The 26,502-nt window shown below is 38.9% G+C and overlaps 1 protein-coding gene across 4 annotated transcripts in view; it reads left to right on the top strand.

Moving 5' to 3' along the window:
- ldlrad4a (low density lipoprotein receptor class A domain containing 4a) overlaps positions 1-26,502 on the top strand; it is a 79,506-nt gene that overhangs the window by 45,271 nt on the left and 7,733 nt on the right. For 3 of the 4 annotated variants that reach the window (XM_039680961.2, XM_039680962.2, XM_089122555.1), the window contains one exon: positions 25,818-25,972. In XM_039680961.2, coding sequence (XP_039536895.1) covers positions 25,818-25,972 — 155 coding nt within the window. Of the gene's footprint in view, positions 1-5,656; positions 6,112-25,817; positions 25,973-26,502 lie in introns of those variants that run through there. The other variant, XM_039680963.2, reaches the window with a different exon arrangement.

The following is a 26,502-nucleotide window of genomic DNA, read 5'->3' as shown; positions in this document are numbered from 1 at the left end:
CCTTCTGCTAAAAAATTCAAGATTTTATGTTAACGCGACCTCTGATAGATAAGATTCCACAAGCATTTGAACATATTTTCCTCGTAACATGTAAAAATGTCGTCTCTCCTTTTTTTCTTATTGCTCGTGCATCAAAGACTCCTAGAGCTGCAGTTTAGGCATGGTCTGTACAGACTGTAAATGAATAAAATGAGGTGCTGTGGAGCTCTAAGTGGAAACAGAGCTCAATAACAAAAGTCCATGTTCAAGAGCAGCTACTCAAACAGAAGTTGTGGAAAGTGTGTTAAAGGTAAAAGTGTGTGTGTGTGTGTTTGTGAGTGAGAGAGAGAGGTTCAGTCTAGAGCGAAAAGTCAATAGTCTGAGTCTGTAAGTCTGGTGGTTAATGAATACCGCCCCCTCAGGGTGATCCCTTCATGTAAACACTTCATCACACCAGCAGTGAGAGACTGCATAGCTCCCAGGGGAACGGCCACTCAACGCCCATGACTTTACAGCCTATCAATATCTCCCATCCTCAGGTAAACGTAAACGCACACACTCAAACAAACTTGGAAGTCTTGATGCAAACTGGCAAGTACCTATACTTGCATTTGTTTGTTCCTTCCTTATACTCTTTAGTTGCACATTTTGGGGTATTACCATAGTTGATAGTCCAGTCAGAGAGAGAACTAATGAGGATTACATTATTAGTTAATGCTGACTGCAGCTATTATAATCACTTCTAATCAATACTGTTGCCTATTCATGTGTAGTGTAGTGTAGTTTGTTTATTCAGTATTAATTCAGTTGTCTCAGAAAGTTACACTGTAAAAAACAGTAAACTACTGGTAGCTGTGGTTGCCAGCATCATACCGTAAAAATACGGTGTGTTACTGTTTTTGAAATTAACAGCTAAATTCCATATTGTCAGCTAGAGTATAAAACTTTAATTGAACAGCTATATGCTCTAACACAAAAACAGTAACACACCGTATTTTTACTGGCAACCATAGCTGCCAGTAGTTTACCGTTTTTAAAATCTGACAAAACCTCCCCTTTTTAGGGGAAAACCCCAAAGTGAAAAAAAATATTATTATTATTATTTTCATTATTATTATATAAATGGGTTTCGAGTCAAATTATGTCAATCAGCTGTCAAATGGCCCACATATTGTTTTTAATTAAATTTAAAAATGTAATTTGAACTGAAAAAAAAAAATTTAAAAATGCTACTATTAAAAATCTTAAGTGTTTAATTATTTAAAAGTGTTGATTATAAGTAAATGTTGTTTAATGAATTCAGTAAAATATATTACTGTAGATTCTAGATTCAAATTTATGTTTTTGGGACTTCAAGTAGCTACTTGAAGTCCCAAAAACATAAATTTGACAGGGTTTTACAGTAAAATTATCTAATGCGATTTTAAAGCATTTACAGTATAAGATAACCAACTGTAGCATTAAAAAAATTGTTTACAAATTTAAAGTGACCGATATAAAATTAAATTGACTATGAACTGTATTCCACGTTGTATTATATGAATATAAAACAGAATATAAAAACCATTAGTGGTCAATGGAAGGTTCTCACTAGTGTATCCGTACAAGTTTGTGTGTTGTAGAAATGATCCTGCTGTGAGAAAGTGATCCTGGTTCAGTTAGTTAATTTTCATTATTTCCATCTTATAGTGTCCAAATACATAGTGCAATGAATATATAAGTCTTAAGTTCCTGTCTGCTTCCATGAATATAAGGCACATTTACTTGGCTAGACTTGGTCTAACTGGGATGTTGATCTCTGCTGATGTGATGGCTGGCAGCAATGTGATTTAGACTTCCACCTGAGCAATCACAGGTGGTGTGACGGAGGCAGACTGATGTGTCTGTGTGTGTCTCAGCTGTAAGAAGCTTGGTGAGTCATCACTAAAGACACTGAAAAGCATTGCAAGGAGTCGTCTGTGGCTTGAGGTTATATTGTAAGAAAAGTAGATTGATACAGGGTAAATATAAAATGATTTATTATATATTTTCAGGTTTTCATTTGAACTTTTTAAATATGTTAATGTTTATACAGATATATAGTGTGTGTGTCTATATATATGTATATAGTTAATTTTAATAAGTTGCCAAAGAAAACTAAATGTTTTTGTTTGTTTCATTGAATATTTTATTATTATTTCAATTAAATGTACATCATCATTTGATATCTTGTACTGCCTATATACTGATTTAAATATTTCAAAATTACGTATATTATATATTTATTATGACCGTTAAAAATGACTCACAGTAATGATAGTGAAAATAAATTGAAAATAATGAGGACAGATGCTACATCATTTAAAGGCGGAAACTTTATTTTCTTCTTTCCTGTCAGTTGTCATGAGTTGTGTTTACTAAGGCATTACTATTGCTCATACTTGAGGTTAGGGGTTTGCACAATTACTAAACATTGGCGTGTAATTGTTTGTGTCATTAATGATACCATAAATCATTTGTCTTACATATCAGATATATGTTTGCATGGCTGACAAAGTCATGCAAAACAGTATAAAGAGTAAGTGTTTTAAGATTCATAGTTATAACATTGAAATGGTACCCCAGTAAAATCAGAGGTTGTCATAAATTCTTCTTATCTGTCTGACCTTACAGTGACCGGCTCATAGTCGCACGGGGAAAGCTCGTCTCACCACAGATTGTCTTATCGTTGTAAATATCCTCACAGGCACACACTTCGCATATCTGTTACCGCAACTCGGCCTGAAACACTTTAAACCATCACACCGTCAGTGAGAGGTCACAGGAGAAAGTAGGCCACAAACACCGGTTACTCTTCCCACATTTGAAGTAATGCAGTGGTGCCATGACCCCAGATGCCGCCAGAGGGCGCTAAAGCAAAATCTGCATCTCTTTCAATTTCAGTCATAACAAGGCCAATTTTAGCTCTCAAGTCTGATAAACAGCCCCTAAAAACGACAACAGTTTAATGGTGTAAACGTTTCATCTTTGTAAACACAATTGAATGAAGAGGCATGTCCTTTGTTTTTGAGACGAAAACATTTCTTTGTTTTGTCTATTCGCAGCTAGTATGTGTTCATTTACTTTAATTAGAGTTAGGACAATGGCCTGAGTGTCACAGCAACATGTCCGGGTCACATTTCACATCAAAGTCAAGAAGATAACGATTTTTTCAAATAACCTTCAACACATTTTCTTTGGAATGTTTGCATTCCCCATCATTTTTAATAGTGATTATTTTATTGTAATAGTCATTTTTGACTGCCACAATATTTTTTTATACAACTGTTAAACATTTAAATCAGTATTTCTCTCTCTGTCTGTATATATACAATGATGTATAAATAACAGTGTAACTATAGCAAAAAAATAATTTAGAATAAATTATAAAAAATAGTAATTTTAAATAATTTAAATTAATTTAGATCATTTAGATAAATAATTTAAAAAGTTAAATTAAATAGATGAAACTTAAAAAAAATAAACTAAAATAAAGCTAAATAGAAACATTAAGAAATTAAATGTAAAAAAAAAATATATATATATATATATATATTTATATGGGCCCTTCTCATCCCAAGGCGTCATATACAACACTTTTACCAAAGCGTAGACATCCAACGCACATGGCGTCAAATTTAGACGCATATCTGCGTCTCAAATGAGACGCAGATATATGTTGGGCAGAAGGCGCCTCCTAGTGGTCTAACTCTACCCCATACCTAAACCTACCATAACCGAAGCATCTCATTTGACGCTAAAGTGTGCCATGTGCGTTGGATGTCTACGCTTTGGCAATAGCGTTGTATATGACGCCTTCGGATGAGAATGCGTTTTACACTAATGGGCTTTAAATGATGGCGACAGCACTGCGACGAAACTAGGGGTGTGATAGTTATAGTTGAACACCGTCATAAGAACTCTATAACCGGCAAAACCATGTTTTTAAAATATTTTTTTCACAAACATTTTTTTTTATCATAGAGAATGTTTTATCATTTTAACAATTTAAAGTCATCTCATTCATCGCTCTGGGGTGCGTTTCCCGAAAGCATCGTTATCAGCATAGTTTAACGAGTCGGTGTTTCCCGAAACCATCGTTCCAACGAACATTTGCAAACAGCATCGCAAAGTTGTGTGGTTTGAACGACAGCTCGTTTCTATATTGCATGACATTTGGAGGTAATACATCCTTATCTTGAGCAAAATAAGCAAGCTGACATTCAGTACAACCGATGCCAATTATTTAGAAAACATACAAATGGAATTTACGTCTTTCAGTTTGTCAAAAGATTTTAAGTACCGTGTTTCTAGCTATCTAGCGTTAATTGGATCTCAAACAGTTTCGTTAAAAGTAGTTATTACTCCACCACGTGCGAAACCAACGTGGTTGAACGATATTTTGCGACAATGAGTTTCGGGAAACAGTCGTGACTAGCTAGTTGATTTCTCCAACGATGCATCGTACTATGGTAGTGAAGCAGCGAACTGCGTCGTTGTACGGGAAACGCACCCCTGATTGGTTTTAGGTCTATCCAGTTGAGGCATTTGAGCTATAGAGAGCCTAAGTCCTGCCCCTCCGCTTCCGGCTCATGGGACCTTATTTCGTAAAAAATATGAATGGTAGTCAATGGCGAGAGACAACTTATCTTTTTATTCCGTCTGAACTGTGCCCTGAATTACACATATGATGTTTGTCAATTTAAAAGATAATTCTAAAAGTCAAAAACGTCGCAGTTTGTCATACAACAGAAGAGTAACATTTAGTTTTATGTGAAAATCGCTCAATGAACTACATCTCCCAGGAAGCGAAACGAGATCTGCTGCTTGTGTGTGCAGTCTGGTACAAAACACTCTGGTATGACGGCGTAACGTTACGATTATAACGTAAGACTGTAGAAACAATCACAGACATTAGCCTCAGTAAAGTTAGCTCATTCATTGAGAGAAAATGTGCGCCTTTGGGGTTTGTAGTCTTTGTAATTACGTATTTTCACAGTCTCAACGGTTTTACATCAAACTGTGACTTTCTTTACTTTAAAATGTATCTTTTAAATTGACAAACATCATATGTGTAATTCAGGGCACAATTCAAACCAGATCAAAATATTTGTCGTCTCTCGCCATTGACTACCATTCAATATTTTTCCAAAATAAGGTCCCATGGTGGTCGACCGGAAGGGGAGGGACTTAGGCTCTCTATACGGTCGTTGGTGACGCCCCTTTGGAAGTGATTTGTTTAGGCCAGACCATAACTCTCAGTTACAACCGAGAATGGTCTGGTTTTAACCAGGCTATTTGATATTCACAAATTAAAGTGACTTGAGAGTCCAAATACTTTGGTGGTGTTAGTGTTACTTCACTTTTGCCCACTCAGCCGGACATTCCCCACACCAAAACCACCCCGGATATTTATAGACCGCAGACAGTTTGGGAAAGAAGGGGGGTGTCTGACACATCTGCTGAATATCTGCTAGACTGCGGGGTCAGCCCAAGGTTAAAGCCTTTTCAATGCCTGCCTTGATTGGTCGTGGCTGGCACTAATGAGTGTGTGTGTGTAATTCTAACTGCCTCTACACACACACACAGTCACATTGAGGGTAGAGCAACATTCTCTCTCTCTCTCTCTCTCTCTCTCTCTCACCACCGCCATTGTCAGCGCCAGTCTCCCCTCCCACCGCTCCTGTCTGTCTGTCTGGAGCTGCTCCCCTCTCGGAGGAGGGAGGCGCAGGAGGAGGTGGGCTGTGAGCCTGAGACCGTCACAGAAAGCCATTCTACTGAATGAAAGCAGAGGAAAAGGCCGTCAGGATGCGGGGAGCGTATTTACCGTAGTCTAGAAGCAGAAAATGCGTCGGAGAGAGTCGTGAGAATGGCATGAGACGCGCGTGGACCGAGACCGCAGGCTGCTGCTGTGGAAGTGTTCCTCAGTTCATGTGAGGGCCGCGGCCGGCGGCTCTCTTCCCCCCGTCCCGTCACTTCCCCGAGCCCCCATGCGAAACATCACGGTCCCGGACAGCAGCTCCAGCAACAACAACAACAACAACAACGCCGCCAACTCCAATGACACATGCTCCTGCAACTGCACCCTATCCCAGCCACAGGGAATGGATATATGTAAGTAGGGCGGGTTTTTCTGAGCCTTTTTCGAATGCGGAGGGAACGCAAACTCTTACATTTTATCAATTTTTTAACGTGTACCGAATGAAAATATGATGTTTTTAACCCACCGTAGGCTACTCGACTCACCCTGGTGGCGATGTTACAGTTTTAAATTCAATAATTTAATTCGGTCTGCATTAGAAAATGAATCAAATGTAAGTGTGGCTGTTTCGAATCGATTATGGAAGGTGTTCGAAAGTCAAACGCGATTTATTGGAGTGTAAATGTCATTCTCAGGTCTAAATATTACAGTATTTGTCACTATCTGACTTGTACACCCATTGAATTTGTCTGTGGCGTATTAAACTATTCGTTCAGCCCAGCGAAAATGCGACGTATTTGTCAAAAATTGACGTATTTGTATTTTAAACAGCTTGACCAATTAAAAATCTAATAATACAAGTGAGTGTTGCTGATGACTCGGGCGTCTGGGAGTGTTTGGCAATGGAGCACAACTCAATGCATCAGTTGGAGATTGCTGTGGGGGCTGCGCACAATATGGCAAGCCGTAAACATTTATCCCCGAAAACGAACTGCTGTCTGTTTTATGTTAAAAGTGCTCATTTATTAATTGCGAGTTGGTAATGCAATAGTGATGAGTAGCCTACAATTTTTAATTTGTCACTACTAGCTAGCCTACTTAGCTAACGTTACTAGCACGGATTTATGAGGAAAAAAATGTGACTAGTAGATTTTCTTGTCTTGTTATTAGTAGACAGTTGTTTTTGTTATACTTTACATTTTAGATGAATTATTGTAAAACAATTGGAAAACACTAGCATCTAATAAAGGCAGACTACTAGCGCATATTTAGGCCTATTTAATACAAAACTGAAATGTTGAATTCTATATAGTAACATTGAATACATACAAAATATTAGTAGTTACTAGTAAATTTGAAGAAAAGAAGGTAATATTAAAAAAATTATTTGATGGACAATGTTAAACTAGCTTGCCATACAGCACACATTCTTTAACTAAATCCCTTCTGTCGGGTTCCCAGAAAAACACAACTCTAGTTATCCAAATGTGTTTATTCCCTCCATTAATGTATTATTTAATCTATTAGCATTGATGCAATAGGCCTACATGTGTGATATATAATGTAATATTACTTAATTAGGGCCCGAGCACCGATGGAATTGCTCTGTTTATTGCCTCTTGTTGTTTAACATGCAAGCTGTAGGGTAAGATGTTGCTGAAAATCTTAAAGTTGTGTGTACGTCTGCCGGCGTTATTGCTGGGAATTGGTTCACTGCGGTCTGGAGCGGCCAGCCAGTCAGTCAGTCAACCCTTCCCCCACTTCAGCCCAGACTGGCTGAGACTTTGGGCTGTCTGAATCCACAGAGGACAAAAGGGCCGGTCATAATCAGTACTCGCACTGGCTATTTCTGCCGCAAATGGGATGAATTATTGAAAGTAAACCTTCATATGAAAGAATTGTCCCTCTTCTCAAAGCCCCCTGGTAGATGGCACTGATGTCTTGCCCCAGAAACTTCATGAACTTGAATGGATTTCTGTTCTGTAAGATGCATGATGCATATGCAATTAAGAAAAAATTAATTATATTTTGTGTAAAGAATACTATTAAGCATAATTTGGAAGTTTGGAAACCAGTTTGAATCTTTGCATTATTTTCATGACACATCATCACATTTTGCATTACTGCAAATCCGAAAAGTTGTTTACTTTTGAGTTTTTTTATTGTTGTTGTTGCAAAAATAGTGTACATTTATAACACTATGCTTTGTGTTATATTACCCTTGGTTTTTAAATTACAGAAAACTAGTTAACGCTGTTGTGTGTGTATGTGTGTGTGTTCTTATACAGTGGCTAAGGGGGTGATGGCAAATTTAATATCTTTTCTTACCAACGTAATCAATCTCTCAATATTTTTTTCACTCTTTTGTAAAGACTTAGAAACACAATCTTTTTTTTCTTCTTTTTTTTTTTGCAAAAATTATATTTGTTGTAGTGTCCGTTCACCACTAAAGAAGTTTTGCTTTGATGACATTGAAATGTGTACATTCTCAACATCATAAGACAATGAAATAAACTATTGCACTACAATGACTGTTAAATTAAAATCAGCATAAATTAAAGGCGTTTTTTTTTTTTTACAGTTTGCTTAATGAAAATGTCACAATGCAAAAAAAAAAAATATATATATAATAATAAAATAAATTTCGGCCGAAAATAAACTTGATTTTGATTTTTTGAGATTAAATATGACCTGTATTCATTCTTGACAGGTATAGATGCACATTGATTTTTTTTTATTTTTTTTTACCAATTTGCCTTCTCAGAGTGATTTTGGCGCAAATTATGTGTATGGTATTTGTTCCTGTTCTTGATTGATAAGGCATACCGGCCCTATGTGTGTCAGAGCGCGTTTGTGGTTTCTGTGCGGTTCAGGATGGGCCATGCAGACAGTGAAATGCTTGGTGACTTGGCGCTTAGATTCTACTGCAGTGCTGGCTGCATTCAGGGCCGGAGACGAACTGGGGAGCCACTGTAACACAGCAGACACACACAAAACGCAAAAAAGGACACACCTTCCAGGGCTCAGAATGCAAAACTTGCCAGTATAATCAGTGTCGTACTAGCCTTAGCATTTAGCACACATCAAACGAGTTTTCTTCTGTGTGTACGATATCGGATTCTAGGAGTTTCCTTCCCGCTTGTCTTTTCCTGGTTTTTGTCTGCTGTTTTCGGCACAGTCTACGTCTGAGGTTTTGCAAGCTAAAGGCTGCTTATCTTATCTGACAAAGGCCTTACACCATACGGCTAATTCAAGTGAAAACAGAACACGGCTATTAATAGACCGCCGTGTATAACGCCACTGTTGCACACTTAGTCGTCCTGCATAGAATGCTAGTCTTTCTTTCTAGCTGTCTTGCTCTCTAACTAACAAATGGCTGCACACACGGGGTTAGTGTAGTCCATTTCCAGTGGGGCAGTGGCCAAAGTCAAGCTCCAGAATGGAGAAACAGGATATTGGACTGGCATTCGTCTCACTAGTGTGCCGCAGCTCGTATGTAACGAATACGCAGGGGACAAAAACACCATCCTCGTCAATATCTGATCTCTGCATCAATTTGGCACCTTTTTTATTTTCCACTGGCGGGCCGAAGCTTGGCCCAGACTACAGGGTGAGGACTGAGACGGCATACACAAGAGTTGAGTGTTTATTGTCAGAGGCCAGAGGTTCTGTCTGTGTTCTTAACTATTTATTACAGATGCTGGCTTTAGAAAAAATAGTAGTAAAAGTTCAGCGTGGGAGGATGTTGTGGTTTAAAATGTCATTTAACGTTTATGCCGTCAGCTTATGTTGAATGAATGAAAAGTTTTTATTTCGAACATGTAGAAAAAAACAAATTTAAACTTAAACATGTCCGTAAAGGAGTAGGAAGAAGCATCTATCAACTAATTATAACTAATTAACCGGTTGACCGAACATTTTGATCTATTTGTCTCTACACACCAAAAAACAAAAACATGCATATCATCAACATACTGTACATATCTACCTATGTTTATATACATCTTCAAATAAAAAATTACATAAGAAAAAAAAAAATAATAATAATGTTCATAAGATTGAAAAACATTGAGTTTTCAGACACACTTTTTCATAATGTAAGACAATTTTTGCACGAATAGTCCAAATGCGGCCGATATTAGTATGTTTTGACTTAAAAAATTAAAAATACTTCACATCAAAAGATGTGATGCTTCATGTGATTAAAGATGTGATTAAAGATGCTTCACATCATAGAAACTTGGCTGAAAAATTTGCATTCTTCCATTCTTCACTCTTATTCTTGTTAATAATAATAATTAATAATTCGCTCCACCACCACCACCAATGTGCAGCTTATTGGTTTTGACTAGAGGAGGCGGGAGTGATAGAGCCAATCAGTATATGAGGATGATGAGGAGGCCATGATGGACAGAGGTCAATGGGCAAATTATTTTCTGTATATTCACCAAATGTTTGCCTAATCAGACCACAATAATTCACTGATATTGTCCAGTATGATCACCAATGTTTTGTGCAACATTTTAGTCACATTTATAAGCTTTTGACTAAGTGAAGTTGCCGAGAATGTGGTAGTGATTCACATTGTGTGTGTAAATGTTTGTGAGCGAAGCAGTTGTGTGAAGTGTGCGAACACATCGGTGAGATCAGTAATTGCCTTGTTAGAGAGGTGTCAGTCAAGCGACCCAATGGGCCCTAGCACTCTATCCAATACAATATGCATACTCGTCTCTTCCTCTTCAACATAGACTCAAGGTCACACCCCTGCCCCAGTAACCCCGGGCAGGGCAATCAAAACTGGACTTTACAGGCCCATCTCGGCCATAACAGCGCTCCATCCAATAATCTAATGCACCTAATGCATGAGCTCAGAGGGGTGTGTGCGTGCACGTCTGTGAGGAAGTGTGATGAGGTCACAGCGGAGGTCAGCTGTCAACCCCTCCTGCTAATCATTGTGTTGCCTGTTCGCGCTCCTAGGAGGGTGTGTGCGTACTCTCTCTGTGTCATGTCAAAAGGGTTTTAAGTCACATGGGGTGGGTCAGCCTGCTGAGGGGTAACTGGATTCATTTTTACAACACTACTAAAATGCACCATTCAATTTTCTTCAGACCATTAAACGTAGCGAGGATCCATTCCAGCAAGATAACAGTGCTGTGCGAACGAAATGTGTAACCGCAACTTAAAAAACGTGCGTCTTTGTGACTTTGTGAGCTACAGCCTACTTAGAACTACAGACAAGCTTCTTTTTTGAAAATGTTACTACAATCTACAAAAAATGAGGTCACTACATTAAAGCTTTGTGTAAAGAAAATCAATTTTCAACAGTATAACGATGCAATAGAATAATTTAACTTAACTTATTTGCTGGCACATAACAATGAGGATTTGTAAACGAAGCAACAAAATACAGCAACACACAAAAAAAATGATTACACTCTAATGTATTGAACTACATAATGAAGTAGGTTGCACTCAATACTTGGAAAAAAATATCTGTAATTTTTTTATCAGTTCATTTACACTAACCACTAGGGATGGGCAAGGATTAATCGCGATTAATCGCATCCAAAATAAAAGTTTGTGTTTACATAATATATGTGTGTTTAGTGTGTATAATTAATTAGTATATATAAATACCCATATGCATGTATATATGTGCACGTGTATATTTTATATATATTTATTCACAATTAATATTATATATAAATATAAATATTTGATATATTAATAACACATTTTTCTTAAATATATACATGCATGTGTGGGTATTTATATATACAAATTAATTATTCACACTACACACACATATATTATGTAAACACAAACTTTTATTTTGGATGCGATTAATCGCGATTAATCGTTGCCCATCCCTGCTAACCACTTCAACAAATTGATTTAATAGAATGAATCGGACTCTTCAATGCATTTGGCAAATTCGTAACTTTTTGGTGAATTTGCGCCAAAATTAGTATCAATTTCATACAATCTTGTTTCTCGGTTTCGTACAATCTGCTTACACCCCACTGAGCTCGTAAAATAGTTACGTTTTTTTGTCACGACATCTGAGCTCGTAAAATAGTTACGTTTTGTCACGACATCTAGAGAACACATTTGATTACTGAGGATTGCCCCTGATTGCATTACAATATGACTTGTTGGAAAAAGTAATGGAAACATTTATGAAAAAGCTTTGTCAGCATTTAAGTCAGCATCACTGCACTCTTAGAAGAAAAGGTTCTATATAGAACCTTAAAAGGTTCTATCAGCGTTATGTATTTGGAACCCCTAAAAGGTTCTATACACTCTTAAAAAAAGGGTTCCCTTTGGATTCTATATAGAACCCTGGGGTTCCATACTTGGCCAATAGAACCTTTTACCCCCCCCCCCAAAAAAGGTTCTATATAGAACCATTTTGGAGTTCCATATATGAAGCGGGGGATGGAACCATTTCTGGTTCTAAATAGAACAATTTCTTCTAAGAGTGTATTTTAGATAGTTACCCCTTGGTGACTCAATAGTCTCAAATCCAAAACATTTGTTTGTTTGTTTGTTTATGTGAGTGCTGTTGGGTCATTTTACCATTGTATACTGGGTGTCTTTGGAAGACAAAAACGGGGCAGCTTTAGGGTGTCACCCTCCGCTCTTGCCCTCTGACAGCAGCAGCTGAGCCTCACCCTGCAGCAGTCAGCCAGCCTTGACATTGGCCATGGTCCCCTTCTTTGTGTCTGGCCCCGCACCCCCCCTCTGGGATTCTCCATGGGCCCCAGGGGACTCGTCTCAGAGGAGATTGGTGCATGCTGGGGTTTGACGAGCCCTGCAGGGGGGCATGTTGTGTGTTTTGTGCGGGCCTAGTTGAGTCGTATCTGGACAGACCCATGGATGTATTCATGCTGTCTGATGGGGGTGAGCTGATAATGGATAAAGTTTAAGAGTTGCACATCTCTCTTCTGTGTTTGGCTTTTGTGTAACCAGAGGACCAGACATGTGTCTGATGTCAGCCTTTTTATTTGGAGGTCGTTTCCTTTAGGCAGTCACACAAACACAGTGGCACAGTTGTGTCTTGTTCAGCATTTTATTATTATTTTAATGAAAAAGTATAGTGCATTTTAAGCCAATTTCTGAACTCTTTAAAGTTCTAGTTGTCAAATGATACAGGTTTTAAAAATAGGCAAAACAGCATCAAGAATAAGATTAGTGATTAATAAAGTGGTGTACAGTAAAAGTTATTTTTATCTATTCTATTTCGGTAACACTTTACAATAAGGTTCATTAGTTAGCATGAACTAATGATGAACAGCGCTTATACAGCATTTATTCATCTTTGTAAACGTTAATTTCAATATTTACTAATACTTTATTAAAATCTTGTTAACATTAGTTAATGTGCTGTGAACTAACATTTATTTTTATAGCTTTATTTTTATTAACTAACATCAACGAAGATGAACAAATACTGTTACAAATGTATTGCTCATGGTTAGTTCATGTTAACTAATGAACCTTGTAAAGTGTTACCTCTATTTCAAATTAATTTTCTTAAAAAATCTCTAAATGTATACGACTAGTGACAATTTAATTTTCTTAAAATGACTAGGTTCATGAAATTCCTTTTATTAGTTTCCACCAAAAAATTAAGCGCCACAATCTTTTTCAACATTGATAATAAGAAATGTTTCTTGAGCAGCCAATCAGCTTATTAGAATGATTTCCGAAGGATCGTATGACACTGAAGATGCTTGAATGATTTTAAAATAAATTACAATAGAAAACAGTTATTTGTAATGATTTTACTGTATTTCTGATGTAATAAATGCAGCTTTAGTGACCATAATTTTTCATCTGTAGTGTATATTTTAATCTGAGCACATAATATGTAATCCAAGGAAGTTTTGGTAATCACAAATCATCTCTGTTTTTGATCTAAATGGCTAAAGATCAATATATATCGATCTATCACAAGTTGTATAATAAGTTTTGCTGGGTTGAATCCAATGAGCACCGTTCTGCAATATCTTTGAGGCAGCTTTCAGTAAAAAAAGAAGCTAAATTAAAGCATCAAGTAATCAAGAACATTTTTCACATGGTTAGCTGTAAATCGAAAGCCTTTTATTGTCTGAGCACAAAAGCAGAATATTTAAGCAACAGCATAATTTGTTTTACAGTGAAGTTTATAGAAGAAAAACATTTTTGTAATGCATTTAAAAAAAATCCTGAACAGCCAGGATAGTTTTTAGTTCAGGTTTAGTTTAGTTTTTACCCGGGAATGTAAACGATTTGTCCGCATAACACACACAGCATCTGGCCTCCCTTCCGCTGCCTTTTTTTGTTGTTGTTGTTGTTGCAAAATGGTGCATCGGTGCTCCGGGCAAGAGAGACAGCAGACGCAACAGAATCAGATCAGACGTGATTTTATCAGACTGTGTGTCTCACACCCATCCCCTCTCATCAGGCATGCTTGCTCTCGGCCCTGCTCTCAGACATCACTCCTCCACATCCCCCTGCTCTCAGAGTTGAAAGGTCAGAAGGTCTCTTCGGTAACTCTTAGCTTCTTATTCATCGGGCTCGTCCTCGTGGAGTTCAGGCTGCCTGATTTAAATATGAAAACAATCTTTTTTGCATCAGAAATGGCCAGAAAAGAACCCTGGGTAAACAGAAAGGATTATTTTAGCAATCATTGGAATAGGTTTGAGGTTTATTTCACTGATCACAATTAACTTGATGATTGGATTTGTGGAGTTTTCTACAATTTATGGAATATTTTCCATAGATTTTCACTAAATGAAATCAATGAAAAATTATATATATATGCACCAATGTAATGATACACAGAATACATGAATAATATCACATCAGTGACTTCCAGTTTAAGTCAGAGAGGGAAATGTAATGGCCTAATAAAATATGCATTTCAATCATTGGAATATTCACAATTATGCTTAATTTGCACATGAAATGGAACACTATTTATACTTTGTATTATTTTATTTATTATATATTTTACATATATCTTATAGCAACATTAACCCTCCTCCATCACATTAAAGCTTTGTTGTCGTGTGGCTGGTATTTTGGATGAGGGATGTGTGCAGACCCCCATTTGAAAGTCAGTCGGGGATCTGATTATGTCCGTCACCCCTTTCGGCGCTTGACCCCAAATTAAAAGAATGGGGGAGCATAATTTTATTAAGATCAAGTCAGCAGTTGGTCTGTCTGGGAAAAATTACCTCTTGAATTTCACCTTTCATTTCTGTTATCTAAATATTTTTATTTTATTTTATTTAAAGATGCAGTCCAAAGCTTTTTTGGGGTTAAAAATGATCCAAAATACATATTTGAGAATGCATAACCTGGCGGTGTTGTACAAAACTATCCTCTTGTCGATTCAAAACGGTAAAAAAATAATGTTTTTAATTCCAGTGGATTTTTCCGCGGGAGATTCGAGCATGTCTTATCTGTAATATCTGTAAAAAATAATTCCACAATTCTTGCGTATCACATTTCAAGAATCTCAGTCACACACGACTGTTAGAAATATATATGATGCAATGTTATGTTACATATAAACAGGGTCCAAAAAACACTTACCAACTGTCAAAAGCAGGTTAAAATTGGACCTTTTAATTCCCTTCAGAACTCCATATGGTGATGTATGGATTTATCAAAATAAGCCGCTACATTTTAAATATGAGTAACAAATTCACTGTGTCTGTCCTCATGTTTTTGTGACAGGAAAACTACCCGACTGTTTGACGAAAAGGAATAAACTGCTAACAGATATCTTAAGGTCACAAATATTTCTGTTGAAAAAAATGAAACAGAACACGGTTTCATGGACGCTAAGATCTATTAATGGCTTGCAAATGTTCTCTAATCAAAAATGTTTTATTACTTTCCTTGACCCAACATGTCAGACAATACTGCTCACAAAGTATTCTGTAAATGGCTTGTAAATGCAGTTAGAGAATCTAATATGGATTTCTACTAGAGCCAGACCGATATATCGGCCGATATTAGGCATTTTCTAAAATATCGGTATCGGCAGTTATAATGGCCGATAAATGAATATTTCAAAAATAAAATAAAAAACGGACGAAACACGCTTGAACCATGTCATGAGTGTTGTCAAAAAGTGCAGGTAAAGGATAAGCAAGCTGACATAATTATAAGGTAGCTTATAACTGTAAGGCAATGTAGGGACTATTTATTATTTAATTTATCAGAACTTTAAAATATTTTGATGTTCTTCTTAAGTTTCTTTTTAAAAGAATCACATTATCATATTATTTTAGTTAAAACTCATAAATAACTACAAATAATTAATCTTAGGGAAATCTGTTAATATTTTGTTGAGCGTTTCTGAAATAAGAATAATAATAATATCGGCCGATATATCGGATTTTAAAACCAACAAATATTTGTATCGGCATCGGCCTTCAAAATCCTTTATCGGTCTGGCTCTAATTTCTACACTGGGCCATAAGTGAATGACCAGACAAATAGTGTTGTTTTTACCCATCAATATGTTTTGTCCCCATAGATACTTGACCAAAAAGGTACGAGAGGATACCAATACAGTTAGGGCTCTCACGATAACCGTATACTAATGTTTCTTGTCACTATTGGGCAAAAAGGTCTGATCCCTCAGTGTTGTCAATTGTTTTCTGGAAGTATAAAATAGCACCAGGGAATGTTTGCGCCGAAACACGCCTCCTTTTTACGCCGACCCGCCCAGGGAACGCAAGTTCATTCCCTAGTTTACCGACGTGCGTCTGCGAAGGGAAAAAGCCCACTTTGCGCTGGTGCAAAATAGGAATGAGACATGCATTAGTGTATAAAGTCATAGATAGAGCCCATAGTCTCCTACATGATATGAAAATTAAGGTTGATAGAGCTGTGTTACATCATAGATGTTACTATATGAGATATTTTAGCACGACTGGAATGCTGTATTGACCAGTCAGCATCCAAAATAAGAATTGTATCCATTCTGCGATCAAGTAGGTGCCAGGTCTTGTTTATTTAATTTTTTTATTTTTTTTGCCCTGTTCGTCAACCACTCCTTCTATCTGCGTTTATGGCTGTGCAGTTGCGTAGGAGATGATGCACTGGATGTAGTGTGTTCCTCGGGGAGCGCGCGGAGGCCGAGGGGTTGCATGTGTGTTAATCTAGTGAGTCAGTGTTCAGATAAGATGGGCTCTTACCTTCACATCTCATATTACAGCAGTCAGTGAAGTCACACGCTGAACCCAGTCATAATCATCACGTTGTTGACTTGATATTTGCAGTTATTCTCAGCGCTATGTTTAGATTAGACGTTCCCCTGCCAAAGGACCAAAGCTAGCAAGGTTTAGCGTTTTTTCTTTATGGTTTCCCTCTGTGATAATTTTCATTATTTCTTTGGAAAAGTAGAGTTTGTCTGGGGTTTGGCAGTGTGACACATGCATATTTGAGAGTAATTTGCACTGTGTCACTTGTGTCTGTTGTAAGAGCCACAGAGCCATTTGCTCTCCAATCATTTATGTTGTTCGGTTCATGCAGAGAAGATAAACAAAATGGAGGAAAATGGAGTTTTTAAATGGGTAACTATGGCAATTTAATCTTTTGATCCAAATATGAGGGTTTGGCTTATTAATATCAGTGCAGCTCAGAATATGCAAATGTCTTTCTTTGTGTTGTTTCTGCTATTGAGTTGTTTCTTTCTCTGCTGAAACAACTCAATAGCAATATAAAACTCAATCCTTTTGTTAATACATGTTCCTGGTATTGTTGTGCAGTCCGTCAGTGCTTGATTTGCACAGGAACCAAATGTTTCTATTAGACTAGTTGAGAATCATGACTTTTGTTGTTGTTGTTGTTGTTTAAAATAGAGATTTTGAAAAGACAACAAAACCATATAACATGCAATTTACTAGATAAGAGATAAAATTACTTTTATCGCGTGTAGTTAGGACACGGTGTTATGTTCAAAACAATCACGTTTAAGCCGCTGAATTGATTTAGTCCGGTTATACGTACAACAGCGAACAGCACATGTTGTCCCTGAGCTCCGTAACGACATCTCTCATAAAGAGTTGCGTCTTTAAATAGTAAAATAATTCTCCGAAAAACAGCTAGCCTCTTCGCTAACTAACACACAAAACACCATTGGAATGCTACTTCCGCCGCGTCACCGGAAGTTTCACCCACTTTATTTTTTACCGGAGCGCCCCTTGGAAACTTGTGGATAGGACAATGTATACCGTATGAAGCATTTGCCTGTTGTGAGAACACATCGTAGAGTGCTTGAAGAGCTCTGTCATGCCGTCAGAACTCCAGAGAGAACATCATGTACCCAACGCTATTTGATGGAGAACTAAACCCAGAGCTGGGTCCAGTTTCAAGGGGATATGACTCAATCTGCCTGGGCGAACGGTAGTGAGAGGTGGAGGAGGAAGAGAAGGGGGTGTCGAAGAGGGGTGTAAAACAATATTTGTGGTAAGTCGGCGTCACCGGTGGGTGGGTGTGATGAAATGAGCTGCAGGTTGGGGGCGGGTGTAGCAGGTGGCGTCTGGGCCCAGGCAGAGCTTATCTTGTACAGTCTTACGAGGAGGTTAAATAATTAAAAGAAAAGTGGGTGTTATGGCATGGGGAGTCTAGACGTGTCTGGCGCCCTAACGGGGTGTCCCTTTAATACGAGAGCTTTATCTCAGATTAGAGAGCGAGGTCAGTGGCTTAGGTGACAGCTCCCGCCACTGGCGCGATTAAATCACCCGTCCTGCTATCTCTCCTCCCACTGTGGAAGACCATGCATTAGCAAGCGGCGTTCATTTTTTTAACTCATTGATTATGGGGTGTGCCTCAAGTTGTTCTCTGATCTCATTTGTTCCATGAGACTCGGTTTATTGAAGTGTCCTTGCTTTCTCTCTTCTCTTTCCTCTGTCTCCCACATTCTCTTGCGTTTTTTATTCACCTTGTGTGTGAATGGAAAATGTCTGTCACACAAGAAAAGGGCTGCTCTGGTGAAAGACTTCACAAGCTCTCCCCTCCCCTTTCTCTCAGTTTCCCCAAAACAGAAAAACGGGAAAATTCCACAACGCTAAAATGCCTCTGGATAGAGAAGAAGCCTGCAAATATTTACTGAAATAGCAGTGGTCTATCGTCCTTCCACAGACATTTCTTCGTCATTTTGCCCCTTCCACAGCCTCTCATAAAATGACTCATAGTATGTTGCTAGGGAATGTTCCAGAAAAGGGGCATGCAGGTTCAGGCTTTCCTTATGAACGTGTTTCTGGGTGAAATCTGCCGTCTCACAAGTCCCCATCGCACATGGGCGTCTGGCATGAGCCCTTTCCTTTTGTCTGGCATTCTGATGGGACAACTCGGATAACACAGGAGGAGGGGGAAATGCGTCCCTTCTCAAGTTCACATAATGCCTTTGTTGTCTGGTGCATGCTGTGACGTGTGTGAATGGATGGTTAACTACATTAAGGCTTGTGCTTGATGAAGCAGTGCTATTATGACTAGCTATGTCTGTCTCACTTTTTCTCCTGTTACCGGCACAACCAGCAGTGCTAGAGCCAGACCGATATATATCGGTAGGCCGATATTAGTCATTTTCCAAAATATCAGTATCGGCAGTTATAATGGCCGATAAATGAATATTTCAAAAATAAAACGGATGAAAACACGCTTGAACCATGTCATGAGAGTTGGAGTTGTATAGTTTGTCCACCAGAGGGCGCTCTACACCATTCCTGTTGGCAACACTCGTTGAGTTGGTCACGATATATACATTGCTTGAATATCAATTAAAAGATCATCCCCATCAGTTCTCTCAACTCAAATAGGCATGACACAATGTGTGACTATCATGTCCAGTTTTGCTGCTGTTAAATAAGCCGAGAGTGAAGCGGAATTAGCTAGTAATAGTAACGTTATGTTGTTACAGTGTAGATGACTGACTGTCCTTTTAACTTTTGACAATGTGACGGAAGTATTTCTTTAATAGCGCGTGACAGTTATACCAATCTCTCCTTGGCCCGTTATATTGAAAATGTATGTTTTACAATTTACAGTATGACATTATCCATTGCTAAATTATGGCTCATCATAGACTAGCTAACCACGAAGCTAGCTAATGCCACTATCATCAGTCTGTTCTGAAAAGTTTCTTTTTAAAATGCATTATCATATTATTTCTGTTAAAACTCATAAAGAACTACATAACTAATGTAAGGAAAATCTGTTAATGTTTTGTTGCGCGTTTCTGAAAAACAAAAAAAAATTATCGGCCGATATATCGGATTTTAAAACCAACAAATATTTGTATCGGTATCGGCCTTCAAAATCCTTTATCGGTCGGGCTCTACCAAATGGGTGGCCGATGGCTTTCTGCATGTCCAGTGTTGTTTGTACTCACTGCACCACAAGCTGGCCCAAACTAGCGAGGACGCAAGGAAACTTTCAATGTCTTGCCATGCCGATGAAGTCACTTGGAAATTAGTCGTTCACCGCGCGCACACAATCTTTCCCGTGGAAATCTGTTGTGTAATGTGTGCTTTGGTAGGAATTCAAAGCCCGGTCTAAGAACTTTCCCTCACTGCTGTGAGTTCAACTGTTGGATCACTCATGACTGTGCCCGACTCCATGAGAATAGTACCGGGGAGACGTTTGGAGACGGAGCACAGATGGCTGGCAGTGAGCAGCAGTCCCCATTCTCCAGCCTCTCTCTCCCCCTCCTCCTCCACCCTCTCCATTTCTTTACTCCCAGATCGTGAGAGCACAGCTGTTTTCCTTCTGTTATGAAACTGCGGAGAGGAGGAAACAGGAAATGGCTTCATGAAATATAGATCTGGAGGCCAGACTTGGTTGTCTTTGCAGCTTGTGAGCTCAGTATAAAAAAGCGAGCGAGAAAGGGGGGAAAAAGTTTCAGATAGGCTTATGTAATGCCTCCTCCATTTCCTTCAGCTCAGAAGTGGAATGGCCTCCACAGAACCGAGCCGTCTAGCACACTTCTGTGCCGCCGACCTTAGAGACGAGGTGACGACTGTTCCAGTTAGAGGCTCGGTGACAGGTGTTAGCGCATATCTCCTCTTAGCTATAACAACACAATGGCGCAGCATACGTAGTGGTAAGAGGATTGGGCTGTCTAATCTCAGAGTCCACATAAGGCTAACCCGAATTAGCCCAGCTGCCTCTCTCCCTCGCTCTGAGGCTTGCTGTTGTGCAGTTGTTGCCACATTATCACAGCCTGTTTACATTTCTGCCCCGTCTCAAACAGGCTGACGACGGTTTGTTGTGTCTGCTCTGTCTGGGGTTTGTGTCTGTAATCATAACACATTAACAGATCTTACGGGATGCCGTCACGTCTGACTTAGACTAGCACAGGGAAGGTTAAACGAAGCTCAAGCAATATGATTTTATGTAAGGATTGCACGTTTACGTAACTTGCACTCTTGGCGGAGAGATACAAAATAAACTATGCTGATAGTTGCACTGTTATCTGAGTAGTAGCTCATTTAACACACTCAGTAGACACCTGCTTTTAATGGACCCTAGTAAGGTTAGACAACGTTTAATTTGACAAATTAAAGCAGGACTGTGTACAGTTCATACTGGTGTCTATTGCGAAACATTTTGAGTGAGCAAAAAATTTCACTTCTGAAAATTAAACATGACCACAGTATTGTTTTCAAAATATGAGTACAGTCAGAGACTATTTATATAGACCCCTTTTGCGCCGACGTCACAGTTACGTCACGGCGCTAGCTGGAGGCAAAACAAAGTGTAAACTGGAGGCGGCCAATACAAACCAGCACAGATTCGGCTACATAATAAGGAGCTTAAATAATTGTTACTATTATTAAATGTCATCTTGTTGTGTTGTTTGGTGTAAGAATTGATGAAAAATGAATATGCTGTATCTGGAACTTTTATTTCTAGAAAATATTCACATCATTAAAATCGCACTGTAATGTCACTCTTTACATTGTCGTGGTCTCGGCGCTGGCTCGGCAGAACTGCGGATCGTACAAGTCTTGTACAGGACCATATAGGCATCTAAAGATTTATATGCCCTCAGTTTCTCTTTACGATCGGTTTCTCTATAAGGTAGGTGTAGAAGTCAGGCCACTCAACCGAGGTAACGTAACGTTAATCCTGTCAGATCGTCCATGCATTGAGTGAGCGTGTAGGCGGCTACGGGTCGGCCAATCTGGTTCCGTCCGTTAAAAATAACTTTTGGAAATCACAATCGCGGTCCTGGACACTGAGTGACCTTAATCATTAAGATAATATCGGATTTTCTCCAGTCATTGTTAAAAAACAAGCTAACAATCCTTGCTAACTAGCGGCCAGAGGGATCTTTCTGCCTCCACCTAAGCTCCGCCCACAAAAAACGTCACCATGTTTACCAACTGTAAAGGGGTCTATAGTGACATGCCACTTCCTCAATCCTTAATACAAATGTATAGGGAAAACCCGTAACACCAAAGATGGCGGTTGTATGCGCATGTCCCGCCCCTCCCGCTGGACAGCCAATCGTCTACTTTTAACACTCAAGCCGGGAAACAATTAAGCCTATCGTCTGGTTCCACTGACCAATGCGACTGACCAAGTTCCGGGAGTCTCCCGCTGATTGATAGCGGCTCGCTGATGCCCGCAAATTAGTTAAAATCTCCCAGAATCTAGAGCGAGCGAGCAAGAGCAAGAGCGCGCACATATTGTGTTTCAAACTGTGCAGCGCACGCGCAACAGAGAGCGAGAGAACCCTTGCACATGCGCTGTGGGAAAACGGCGTTTTAAACCTTATTTTGGGGCAAAGTCATCAAATGTTTTCAGCGATTTTTATCATATTTTACTGCTGTTTCTTTTTCTGTCCCGGTGACCAGTGCTCTGCCCATTCATTTAGATAGGAGCCTGGTCTTGTTAGTTCGAAATAGCTGCCCGGAGGCGTTGCCAAGATGGCAGCCGAGTGGCACAACTTGCCTAAAAGGACTTTGGTACAGTCGATTTTGACCATATTAGATGACATCATCTGTTGTTTGGGTTCGAACAGGCCGTTTTGAAGGAGGATAGATTGAGGCCACAGTCAATGGCCTGTCAATTTAGAGAAAACTGTTACATCGTGTTACAGCAGCAGCAGCAGCGGGCAGTCTTGGATGGGGGAATGGTGCTTGAGCTGTGCCTGATACTGTAGGTTGGCAGAGATTACAAACTTAATATCTCAGAGGTGTGTCAGTTCCAATATGTTTGCCCCACCCCCAATCAACCACCAGTTGTCTGTCTCTTGGATCTGGTCCAGGCCGTAATCCGGTTATGGGTAGCAGATTTGGGCCGTTTTATCTCCTATGTTGGGTTAACTCCTGGGATGCGTCTGGTCTCTGGTCCTCTCCTCCAAGCCCTCAACAGATGGGGTCTTGTCTTGCAAGCACTCTCTCCAGAGGAGTCATGGCAAAGAGCCAGCGCCGACGCAGCTTATTTAACAATGCCACTACATGGCCCAACTGCATCCTGGGAACGGCCTTTCTGCTAGAGAGAAAGTGGTCATGATGGAAATGTTAGTAACTCAATTTTGAAACGGCTCTCCTATAGAAACTATTAGCTGGACATCTCAGGATGGATGACTAGTCGTCCAACTGGAGCAGATATTTTCTTCGCATTCATGCATTCAAATGTAATGGATTATCGAAAATGTAGGGTAGGAGCTTGGTTTTATGCATTGGTTGTTGACTGGATTTTGAGATTTGTGGACATTGCAATCAAAAGCGGAGGCAGATGAACGTTAGCTTGCAGTGGCGAGCAAAGCACCCATTTCATACAGATCTTCTGTCCTGTGTAAACCAAAGTCCACTGTGCGTTGCTGATGTCATAGACGTAGGTTTGAAAATGATTACACTAAACATCAGTGTAGGGGTCGACCGATATGTGATATTCAGGGCCGATGCCAATACCGATTATTACAGATCAAATAGACCGAGAACCGATAGATAGATAGATAGATAGATAGTTAGTTAGTTAGTTAGTTAGTTAGTTAGTTAGTTAGTTAGTTTGTTTGTTAGTTAGTTAGTTAGTTAGTTAGTTAGTTAGTTAGTTAGTTAGTTAGTTAGTTAGTAACTTGGAAAAAAGGGCAGGGAGCATCCAGCAGCATTCTGTGAACATTTTGAAAAAACTTAAAGACTCTATTGTAATCTTTAAATACAATTATAGTAATCAAAAAGCATTTCTAATTAATTTAAATCATCAAACTTATTCAATTTACATAAGTCTATCAGTCAAGGGGACATAAGTTTAAAATAAAATTATTTTATAGGCAAATCGGTTTTTAAAATGGCTGATACCGATAACCATAAAAATGCTTAATATCGGTGCCGATATTAAAAAAAGCTAGCAAAAGAGGCATCATATGAAAAAATGTATTTCAATATTAATGATAGGGCAGAAAAATATATGGCAAAATGGGGAAAATATGTTCAATATATTGCAACTAGATGAGATCATGGTGTTTTTAATGGTGTTATTAATTTTTCTTCCCCCTTTTTTTTCCTTTTTTTTTCCCTTTACTTAGTTATTTAGTTATTTTTTGTTTTTGTTCTTTTTTGTTTTTTTCTTTTGGTTTAATTATTTTTTGTTTTATTGTTATCTAAAAATGTAGCATCATTATGGGATATGTTAAGATGTCAATTGTAATATTGACTACAATGCTAAAACTCAAGTCAACTTTAACTCAAGTCAAACTCAACTTTAAAACTCAATAAAATACTAATTATAAAAAAAAAATATCGGTGCCGATAATCGGTCGACTCCTACATCAGTGTTGGGGTTTACTTAAGTACCGAAGTTTTTCCCATCGTCTCGATGTGTGGCACATTTCTACGTGATTTTCATGTGACTGGAGAACATTGGACTGTATTGACTGGGCCCATCTGTGTGTGAAAGTGTGTCGGCAGGGTGGGCTGTGTTCAAGGGGTCAGCAGGAGGTTGAAAAGAAATGTCTGCTCTGTTTGTGACAATATTTCTGCTCCCTTTTTTACACTAGTGCAAATTTGCTGATATTAAAGGGTTAGTTCACCCAAAAATGAAAATTAAAAGTTTTTTCGCACAAAAAGTATTCTCGTCGCTTGATAAACTTAAAGTTGAGCCACTGTAGTCACATGGAATATTTAAACATTTTCTTCATTGACTTTCTGTGCCGTCAAGTGTCATTCCCTTAGGAGCCTATGTGGTAGTGATTCGGCTCTCAAATTTAATAAAAATTATCTTCATTTGTGCTCCGAAGACGAACGAAGGTCTTACGGGGTTGGTACAGCATGGGGGTGAGTAATTAATGACTTAATTTTCATTTTTGGGTGAACTAACCCTTTAAGAGAAGACTGTCATTTTCATTCAGGCATTCCTTTCAATTCAAAGGATTCCCAATACATGCACATCTGTGAAGCGGAAGAATGACCAGAAACATCAAATATTAATTTCATCCTTTGACTGTTTGAGGTCTAATCATCAGAGTTGTGGCCTAGCAGTAAGTGCACATGCTCTGACATATTGAGCCGTGCTGCTCATGTGGGCAGTGCAAGTCAAAATCTAGCTCACGTCACATCCTCTGAGCTGTCCTATAAATAATAAAAATGACCCAAAAATCTCTTTTTCTCCCTTCTTGACTTGATGTAGGTCATAAAAGCCATTTGAAATGTCATGTTATCACATTAGTCTGTTGCGTCACTTTTTGAGTCTGATCCCCACACCCAATCTCAATGCTCTCTGAAGTGTTCATGTTATTGCCCCCTGGTGGTAAGAATGAAGAACATGCTGTGCTTGCTGTCTCTGTCTATCTTTACGCTGTCTCTCTCGGATGTCCCTGAAAGCGTATAAATCATTAATAGAGTAATCATTAATACTATTTTGAATTAACTATAATAACCCCTAAAGTGTAATGCCTACAGTTTGAATAATATCTCCTGCCATTTTTGAGGTTTGTGTTGTGTTTTTTTTTGTTTTTTTTTAAAGCAGACAATTACCATCTTAGCAACTGCATAGCATTGCCCTGGCAACCACCCACGACACCCTAGCTGGGAGTTTTGCACAGGAAAAAAAAACACCACCCATTTTCACCAATCATTTTCTCTCTGTTTTTCTTGTCTTGCAGCTGAACTGGAGTTTGTTCAGATAATAATCATAATTGTGGTGATGACTGTAATGGTAGTTGTGATCATCTGTTTGCTGAACCACTATCGGCTGTCGGCCTGGGCCTTCCTCACACGCCACAGCCAGGCCAGAAGACGAGAGCAGGGCATGCAGCCGGTAAGTGTGCGTGTGACTTTTATTCTGAGTGGGTGTTCGTTTGATTCTCCAGTCGCCATGTGTGTCCTGTCTGAGTGGGTGTAGAGTTCCTGTTCTTTTGTTTGATCACCATGTGTGTGACTTTGTGACCGCGTTCATGTGGGACTCGGCAATGTGCGTGCCAGCTTCAGGGTCTTTGTGTCGGTACACCTGCACAAATGCATAACGCAGTTCCTTGGGATGGGTCATGATGGTCGGCTGGCTCCATTAGTCAGTTGATGTTTATTTTTTTACTCTGCATTATAATCCACAGGCCTGTTTTCTGTGAGGAAAACGTTGCAGTTATCCATATTTCATAAATCTTACAGTGGACACAATGCTAAACCAACCCATTTATATTAGGGTTTCTATTAGTCTAACTAGTAGGGGTGGCACGGTACATGAAAAAACACCCGAACCGTTCGGTTCGCTTGTCTCGGTTCGGAGCGCGTGTGCGTCTCACGGTTCGACGCATGCGCAATGTAACCTCGTGCCCGTATGTGACGTGTGTT

The sequence above is a fragment of the Pimephales promelas genome, chromosome 18 (genome assembly GCF_988280905.1).
Source record: "Pimephales promelas chromosome 18, fPimPro1.hap1.1, whole genome shotgun sequence".
NCBI lineage: Eukaryota > Metazoa > Chordata > Actinopteri > Cypriniformes > Leuciscidae > Pimephales > Pimephales promelas.
The sequence above is the reverse complement of the archived record's forward strand: the minus strand, read 5'-3'. Positions and strand labels throughout refer to the sequence as shown.